Source organism: Podarcis filfolensis (genome assembly GCF_964270895.1).
Source record: "Podarcis filfolensis genome assembly, chromosome: 2".
Taxonomy (NCBI): domain Eukaryota; kingdom Metazoa; phylum Chordata; class Lepidosauria; order Squamata; family Lacertidae; genus Podarcis; species Podarcis filfolensis.
This window is the reverse complement of record NC_139605.1, coordinates 44,195,818-44,205,416: the sequence shown is the minus strand read 5'-3', so window position 1 is coordinate 44,205,416 and position 9,599 is coordinate 44,195,818. Positions and strand designations below refer to the sequence as shown.

The window sequence follows — 9,599 nt, the reverse complement described above, 5'->3', positions numbered from 1 at the left end:
GCGCTGGATAAGTTTCAAGCATTTTATAATATCTCATCTATCACTACTCCAGGACATCAGAGATGTTCTCATGATAGAGAAGAGGTCATTGAGCACTCTCTGTTACCTTACGAAATCCAACACAGCTCTTTCCTACATTGTTGTTATGAATTACTGTGCAATATCTAATATTCAGCCCCAAGGCTTGAATTTCCTTCCACATAAGTAGATTCCCTGTTATTGTGTTCTGGAGGTTGTAATTGTTCGATCAATACTTTTGCTTCCATTCCCTTACTCAACTGCAAAGTTCAGGGCAACTTGTACAGGATCAGTGTTTATATTTTGGGGAACAGTACTATAAACAGATTATTTTAGCAAGGGAAGCTTAAATCAGCTTTGTTTAAACTTCATTTAAAGTACTTTTTTTCAGCCAGAGTGTGCCGGAGTGCAGTTCCAGCACCTCTCAGGTGGACTCCATTGCGGGCCAGCACTCCTCCTGCCCACTTTGTGCCTTTACGTACTTCTGAGAAGCCCAAAATGAACATTTAAAATCAAAACAGAAGCTGGCCAGCATGTGGCCTGTTTTTTAGATTTGTAACTCCACCTAGTTCCTAGTCACTACACTCCTAGCCGTGTGCCTCTACTGTTGCACATGTGTGTGTGAGGGCCCTTCCAAGCTGCTCTAGCCATCAGCCAGAATGTAAGAGAACAAGGGAGGTGGGGGCACATTTATTTGACTTGCACCAGAACCAGGGGCAACCAGCTCGGGCAGGGGTCGGCAACCTGTTGCCCACAGAGTCATTTAAACGACCCATGAGCTGCCCCCAAACCGAGCTGCCTGCCTGGTGAGTCCCCACGCGCTGCGCTAAAGTGGCGCAGCGTGGAGCAGAGACTTGCTTCTGCAGTGCCGGAAGTTGTGTCTGCACATGCGCAGACACGATCTGGCCCACAGAACGATCTCCACGGGAGTGAACCGGTGCAGGCAAGGTAAACCTTGCCAACACCTGAGCTAGGGAGACAGTATGTTGTAGATTTTACCACCTGTGTGGGTGGTGTGAATGCAGCTGTTGTCAAACCGGCATCTGTTCAGGGCTGCCTTGAGTCGCCCAACGACTTACTGTAACAACTTCCTGGTGAGTTCCAGCAGAGAAAATGGCCTGGCTGAGAAATACTGGCATATGCTTGTCCACAAATTATGGGAAAGCTATTATCTGTTTACTAACTTTCACAGATATAAGGTGCTAATCAAGGCAGACTATATTGGTATTCAAGTTGGGTTTCCAATTATTGTAGCTAATGTGCATCTCTGAACATATATATGCATATGAAGTGACCTTAGACCAAAAAAGATGTTCTGGACAGCATAAGGTCTCTTCTAACAGATGCCCAGGGTCTCAGCCAGGGGTATTTTTTAGTTCTCTCCACATACTCCTATCTACTTAGGGGGCATGCAAGGCCTTGAACTGTACAGTCTAGTACTGTTCCACTGCAGTTTTTAGGCTGTGGGGTTGGAGCTGTGATCGAGCAAGATGACATCTAGTGACATAGTGCCAGTGCAAAGACACTTAAGTGTGAGCATATCCTACCCATATATACATAGGCAGATGCCTTTATTATTTGCCCTTCAGTTAAGCCATGGTATCAGCTATCAGATTTCTAAAGTGATGCTTTCTAAAGTGGAAACAATTTTAACCAGGCGATTTTGGAGAAGGACAGAGAGCTTAGGAATATAGAAAGCTGTACATTCTTCTGCACACCTGATATCAACAATGATCAAGCAGAATTTTTGACATATTTTGAACCTGTCTCAGGTAGGTGTGCATTTCATAAGTCAGAGAAGAAAATATGAATGCATAAGTCAAGGATTTTGCAGAAATATTGCTGCTGACAGCAGTATATCATTAATATCTCTGTTTTCCAGTGGCCTTAACTAAAAAAGGATTTTGCTGTCTACATTTCACACTTGTGCTGCTATTCCTGATTTTCCCCAATTCATTTAAGGAGTCGCTGCTGCCCTGGGACTCTGGTAGTCTGTCATAGATGGCGGGGTGTGTGTGTGGAATGCTCTGCCAGAGATCTTGAGAAGGACTGCAACCACCTTCTTATCCTGTCACCCCAATGGTAATTTGTTCCGTATTGGGAGCAAGAGAAGTGGGGAGAAGGCAGCAGAAATGTGAGCTTTGCAGGTATCATAGAATCTTTTGTTAGTGTTGAAAAGGAACACTTGCAAAAGCTCAACTGCTTTGGGGGCAAATTATAGGATGTTTTCTTGGGCTAACTGTGGGTTGCTTGTACATCCCTGCATTGAGTGATCCGCTGAACATACAGCACAATCGAAACTCCCAATTCTGCTTGTGACCTTACCATAGGCATCTGGTTGGCCATTGTGAGAAAAGGATGCTGAACTAGATGGACCTTTGGTCGGATTCAGCAAGGTCCGTCTTATGGTCTTATTGCTGGTGGAAAAAAGAAGTAGAATTATTGCTACTCACGGGTACTTGTTTAGAATCCAATTGTCGACAGGAAAAAGTCAGCGCTCTCCAGCAATGGCAATGCGGCTTTCCTCCGTGAAAATAGCAGTCAGTTCGCAGCACCACGCCGATCACCCTCCTTCGCTCCGGAGCCCCAAAATGGGGTTCCCCACGAATAGGGGAGGCGCTCCTGGTGCTCTGCCGAACCCCACGTTCCCAGGCTTCTTCCACCTGGGATTTCTAGCGGGTCCCCAACTTCGCCGCGGCGGGTAGACCCAGTTTCCACGGAGACAGTTCCTCCGGTTGGAGGAACTCCGCCATTTCGCCGATGGTGCTAACCCAGAAGAAATATTTTAATTTGGCACCGAAGCGGGAAGGTTCAAAACAGGAAGTCCGCCTTCCGCTTTCTGTAAATAGACTGAAGCAAAAATCTTGTAAGCTAATAGCCTGGAAAGTCGCTTTACAAAGGTCGAAATTTCCTTCATTTATAACCATTAAAACCCCCTTGGAAGCAGGAGAAAAGGGGGGGGGGAATTAAATTCTTTAAGCCTGCTGGAGAGGGAGTAAAGGAAAATAAGTTTCCACCGTCTCAAACCTGGTAACGGGGTGCCAGAGACAGAAATTATCAGAGATGTTCATTGACTGTGAATGGAACATTTTGACAGATAGCAAGAAAAAAGAGAAACAAATTGATTCCACTGCTGCCTGTTGCATTCTAAAGAAACAAAATATTTGAAAACTGAAAGTAACTTTCCTTTGTTGGACATGATTTAAAAAGATGGACACAAATAGAAATTGTATCCTCTAGAGGGAGCTTGTCAAATTGTTGCTGCAGTTTACTTGGGGATTTCACAGCTGCGAGATTAACATTGTGGGACCAGACTGTGACCTTGAATAAAAATGTGTTTGGAAGAAGTCCTGGTGCTTGCTTTTTGCAAGACAAGTGCTTTGCTGGAGCAGTTGCATGAGAAGGTGGATTTGCTGAATGAGAAGTTGGATTCGATGACTGTTGCAACTAGCGAATGTGGACAAATAGGGAATATTGACATAGAAATTATACAGGGACCAATCCAGGAAACTGGTTCGACTGGGCAAATGCAAGGCCAGATAATAATGGAGGAAGCCACGGTGCTACCACAAGCAACACAAATGGTGAGACCCGAGGCCCTGCAGGAGTATAAGCCGCTGTTTTGGAAGAATGAACTTGAATTAGGCCTGAAGGAATCTGGAGCTGAGGAGGATATCAACTTTGGAGAGATTTTGAAATATGCTGCTAAAGATCTTTTGGATTATATTGATGACTGTGGGGAGTGGGACTGTGGGGAATGGGATGGTTTGACGTGGGGAGATGGACATGAGTATGGATGGAAATTCCCCGGAGACCTACTCCCTAAGGAGAAAGGAAAGAAACTAAGAAAGAGACCAACAAAAGACAAGGAAAAGTGCAAGTATAAACAAGAAGAAAAAGATCTGCAGAAGGGGCATGGAAGAGACTTAAGAGCCTCAGATATCAGACTACCAGGTTGATGGACTAGATGGAATTGGATAATAAGGACTGACACAACCCGAGACCAGGAAGAAGGGACGTTGGATGAAAACTGGAAGAGTTTATAAAGAAAATTTTTTATTTTGGGAATTAGTGTAAAATTAATGAATATTAGGGAGAATGTTGGAATGAAATTGTCTGGCTTTAGCAGAAATGATATAAGGATAAATAAGTATTAAGTTTTAAAGTTTTAAGGTATTTTACGGTATTTTATGCTAAGATAAGGTTAAGGTATTTTATGGTAAGATAAGGTTAAATAAAGTAAGGTAAATTGAACATCAGAATATGGTGAAAGATGGATAGGATGTATAGAGTTAATTAATTGGTTATAAGATAAAATATAGAAAGGATTTGCTGAAACAATGACTGAATTAGGATACAAAAAAAGGGAGGTGTGAGGAAGTCAGGGAAATAGGCAGATGAAAGATAGGATATGGAATGACTGATTTGTTTTTAACTATTTTTGTTTTTATTTTTCTGTATTTTGTATCTTTTTGTCTTTTTTGTCTTTTTTTTCTTTTTTCTTTTTATATTTTTTTATTTCCTCTGAAATTTTAATAAATATTATTAAAAAAAAAGAAGTAGAATTATTGCTCTCTGTATATAGAAACGCCACGGTGCATCTGTAGCAGCACAACCGGATGCCTTCATCTGCCCCAGCTGCAACAAAACATGTATCTCTCATATCGGTTTCTACAGCCAGAGAAGGCGGTCTAGCCTTCCAACAGTTTTGACTTCACCCCCAAAGGTGCACTCCATTGTCTCCCGTGATAGACAGATGCCAACAATGCAAGAGCAATGTATATATAGGAGAATTTCCTAGATGCCAAGACCCAGGTTTGGGGCAAGTACTATTTGGTGAAAGAACCCCAGTAGATTTAAAATCAGAAAATATGCAGCAAAGAGTAAAAATACAGGTTGTCAGACCTTTAACATATGCCCTTTAAAGTGAGTTCCAAGGCTTCCCACTTCCCCTGGCATAGGGGAAGACCACACGTTTGCTAAGTTTAAAATTTGTTTACTTACAAACTCTCCAAAGGTGAGATTCATGTGCTTCCAAAAACTGCACAGGCAGAAAAACTTGGCTTAGTTGCAAAGTGGTGAAAGTTCCTAAATTATTGGTATAGGAACTTGTGTGGCTTGAGAGCCATAAGCTCTGACCTTGGAGCAACAAGCAGCCTTCTTCACATGTTGACTGAAGGGGAAGAAAGTATTGAGTGCCCAAGGTGAGCTAAGCCTGGCAGGACAGCTTACTCTATAGTATTAACCCCTTCATGCATTGATTAGACTTACACAGATTAATTATGAGGCTTGTTATCTCACACTTATCTACCACACTGGAGGGGGTTTGGTAGAGGTGCAGATGTCTCTCTGTCCAGGTTTGCATGGTTGTGCTGGAACTTCCATCAGGGGTGGACCTTTGCTGTCACAGAGCTCCTGTCTACACCTCTTGTATACTCCCAAAATGGATCTGCTGAATTCTAAGATGGTGCAGCTACCAGCATTTAGCCCAACCAGGGCCTCTCTTCTGTGCCACCCTGGAGCTGGTGCAACAAAAATACAAGATTTTTCAGACTAGTGGGGAGAGAGTGAACAATTAACAGGCTAGCTTTTTCACATGCCATTTCACTAATATAAAAGTGTGAATGAATTATTTCAGTAAGGTATGATGTGATGTTACAGGGATAACATTGCAGACAAGAACACTGCGTTTATTCCATTAAAAGCTATTTCCCCCTCCAAAATCTCATTATTCACAGCATTTGCTAATAAACATAGGCAAGTATTAACATTGAGCATGTAAGTAATGTAATAGCAAATAAGACAGTCAACACTGTATTCCATTAATGTACTAAAAACAAATCAATTTTGGCAGAATAATTGGATATCTCAGTTTACTAAAGAAAGCAGATGAAAATCACCTATTCTGCAGGATGAATGACTGTATTCATTAGCGTCTATTTCATTGGATAATTTAATTAAAGTGTTTCATATGCAGTTCTAACATTACAAATTATGATATTGAAGTATGAATGTAAATATTTTTTTAAAAAAATTACAACTCCAGAGTGTCAAAACAAAGATAAATAATTTGCATTAAATTACTTGATGTATTTACTAAACTATATGCTATCTGAGCTGCAAAAGTAAAATGTCAGCAGTGTGAGAACACTTAGAAACATTGCCTTGGATCCTAACTTCTTTTCTTTGAATTGAAGTTCATGGAATTGGGCTTTCCTGCTTCTTTCTGCAGCCCCCTGTATCCCCTCTTGCAAAAAACCTGCTTCTCAGGGTTGGGTGACTGTTGGAAACTGGGTGGGAAATGATAGGTGAGGCTGCAGATTAAGGGGGAGGGACTAGCAGAAGTTGCTTCCTCAATATGTGAGCAATGAGGACCCAAGTCAGGTTATTGTTGTATATTTATCTAGATAAAACTGGCTGCCTCTATTACACATGGAAAGAGAACAGGTTAGTGGCTGGTACGGTATTGCCTCATTAAAGAGGTTTGGAATGAACAGGGGATCAATAAGTGGGTGTAAATGGTGGCATGGATATAGATCTGAAAGCATACATCATGGAAGGTGATGGATGAAAGATGCATAAGTACAATCTTTCTAAACTACTGTCATTTTCAGTGGCAAGACTAGGCTGCTGAAGTTGTAGTTAGGACGGTAGAGGAAAAGAAAGTGCCACTTGGCCACCTAGGCACTAGTGTGACAAGAAGCAGAAGGAGCGCTAGTTAAGTGTTTCCGTGTGCCTTGCAAAGAGGGTGCACATCCCTCCATCTTCTGACTCTCATATGTCATTCCACTCAAGCCATTCTAAGCTATGCCAGACAAACTCTCTTGCCCCATAGTGGAAGCAGCAAAAGGAGGAGTTGCCATTTTGCAAACAGGGACACTCAACGTTGACCAGAGCATCTTTGCCGCCACCAGCACCAATCTCCCTGGCTAACCTTTCCAGCCAAAAGTGGGCAGTAGAGGAAAGAGGAGAAATGGGAAAAGAAATGATGAAAGAGAGAGCGGTGCAAGTTATGTAAGGAAGAAACCCACCTACTCTCCTCCCTCCCTGAGTGTCAAAGTTCCCTGTCAAGCTGATTGACTCTTCGTGTACTAACAAAAGAAGGTATGCACAGTGCATTTACTTCAGTCATGAGGAGCCACATCAAGCCTCCTCCACAGTGCTTTACTTTAAAAAAATAAAATAAAGGCATGGTGATGGTGGGCTCATTTGAGTCTGTCAGCGCATGCACACGTTCTGACTTGGAAACCCTTCCCTCCTAACTCTCAGATATGGATTGCAGTGGGAAGGAGGAAAAGGCATCCTGCTCACAACTTCACCTCTTCCAATATGAACAGCCTGCTGGCCGTCGCGTTTTCAACACGTGGCTGGTCCTGACCTAAGGCAAGTGTAAAATTCCCCCTGGGTGACAACGAAGAGATGCTTTCTCTTCCACCCGCATTGCCAGCTTTCACAAACACGTGTGCAACACAAGAAGCTTCAGGGTAGTTTTTGCTGCTTTCTCCCCCTCTGTGTAAAAAGTGCCCATCCCTCACGCGCAAGGCCTCCCTCCACAATTCCCTTGCTCTTATTTACCAGGGCAGCAGCATCCGCCGCCCAGATGCCGCCGGAAGTTCGCATATGGGCAAAACCGCGCGCAAAGCCCAGGCGCTGCGAGCCTCTGACTCTGAAGGTTCCCTTGGTGGCAAATACGCGCCCGGCCGCCTTAGCGAGAGGCTCACGCCCAGTTAGAGGAGCTAGAGGTGGGTCAGACGCCCAGACGCACGCATGCACGCACGCAGCTCTTCTGGGAGTACGAAGCGCAGCTTGCACGCCTGAGGCAGGCCTGGTCTCCCGGCGGCCTTGAACCCCCTCGCAACGCAGTTGCGCTCTCCCGCTTCCAAGACCTTCAAGAGCGCGAAGGAGGAGGGAGGAAGGGGTTAAGGCCGCGCCGCGCTCTTTGCTATTTGTGGACGCCGGTCTGGAGTTCGCCTCTAGGCTGCTTACTGCGCGGCTCAGCCTGCCTCTCTCCTTCGCTGCTCCTCCTCCTCCTCGCTGAGCAGCAGGTGGCGGCGGCGGCAGGCGCGAGAGAGTTAACCCGCGTGGCGACGGCTGCGCGGGAGGCAACCAGGCAGCGGCTGCGGGCTCGAGAGGGGCGGCAGCCGGGGCGGGAAGAGGGTGCAACCGCGGCGGCGGCGGCGGGTTGCTAGGGATGGAGAGCGCCCGTGTCACCCGGATGTGAGTGTCATGTTGGCCCAAACTCGAAGGGATTTGCAAGCAGCGGCGGCGGAGAAGAAGAACCGGCGGCGGCGGCGGTGGCGGTGGTTGTTGTAGTAGCCACAGCGACTCTTCCCACCCACCCCGTTCCAAGCCCTTGCCCTCTCGCTCGCTCGCCCACCCTGCCATCATGGGGACCGCCGGATAGCAGGCAGCGCAGGGGCAAGGGCCAAGAGGGGGGCATCGCCTCACGCCTGGCTTGGAGCGGCGACGGGCAGAAGGAGGGCGAAAGGAGCGGCGCCCGCGTCTCGGGGGGCCCCGCAAGAAAGTGACCATGATGCCCCAGCAGCAGCAGCCGCAGCTCCCTGATGGTAAGTGCCGCCCGCCCTCACCTTCCAGCCCCCCACCTCCATCCCTAGCCGCCTCCCGAAGCAGCAACAACCGCGGCAGCAGCAGCAGGAGGAGGATGCCTTGGGATTAAAAGAGCGAGGGATTTTGGGGATGTTGGGATTAGAGGAGGGAACCGCGGGGAGGATTAAGGGGCTGGCGAAAGGAAGGGCTGGAGGGCTGGGGGTCACGGGGTTATGGCAGGCTCCCGAGGCGAAGGCGGGCGAGCCTCCCGCGGCCGCCCCCGGTGCGCGGACTCCCCGCGGCCGCCTCCCCTTCCCGCGGGAGCGCGTTGCATTGATTTCGCACGTCTGCCTTTCGCCGCGAGGCTGGGGAGGGAAGGAAGGGCGAGAAGCGGGACGCGGCGCCTTTCGACGGGAGCGTTGGGGTTTTTGTTTTTTTGCTGTGGGCGCCCCGGGCTTGTGCCGTGGTGGTTAAGGCTCTTGCGGAAGGCGGGCGAGCAGCGCTCTCTCCCTCCCCCTTCCACCTCTTCGCCGAGCACCGAGGGAGAGACGACACATGGGGCTCGTGTGTGTTAATCGCCTTTGCAAACAGGCTCGGGCAGGCGCTGCTGCCGCCCCCCCCCCGTCAACCTCCCGCTCCTCTTTCTCCCAGAGAGCGAGCTGCGTGGAAATGATTCATCTCTCCTGAAATTGACAGCGACTTTGATATCGCACGCGCGCGCGTGCTTTTCCTCGCGCGCGCCAGGGGCAAGATAAGCCCCCACTCCCTCTTTTGGAGTTCACTTTCAGTGGTGCCCCTTTGCCAAGGAGAGGGGTCAAGAGGTTGACCGCCTTCGTTTTTGACATCCCATAAAAATAGAAAGACGGAAGTGCGGGGGGGGGGGGAGGAAGAAGGAGAAAGCAGTGCAACTTGGAGGAGGGGGCGGAATTACGAAACGGTTCTAGGAGAAATAATTGTAGAGTGAATCTGACAACGTTTGCTGTTGCATCAAACGGTCACCTGAGGCAGGAACTCTTCTTCTCCTTGGGTAACCT

General features: G+C 47.2%; 1 protein-coding gene across 35 annotated transcripts in view; it reads left to right on the top strand.

The window, feature by feature from the left end:
* The first annotated feature begins 7,601 nt into the window (after positions 1–7,601).
* The window catches only part of CACNA1D (calcium voltage-gated channel subunit alpha1 D), a 195,465-nt gene continuing 193,467 nt past the window's right edge, over positions 7,602–9,599 (top strand). For 13 of the 35 annotated variants that reach the window (XM_083602874.1, XM_083602885.1, XM_083602866.1 and 10 more), the window contains exon 1: positions 7,617–8,585. In XM_083602874.1, coding sequence (XP_083459000.1) covers positions 8,549–8,585 — 37 coding nt within the window. In that variant the 5' untranslated portion in view covers positions 7,617–8,548. Of the gene's footprint in view, positions 8,586–9,599 lie in introns of all 35 variants that reach the window. The other 22 variants (XM_083602859.1, XM_083602888.1, XM_083602892.1 and 19 more) reach the window with 6 other exon arrangements.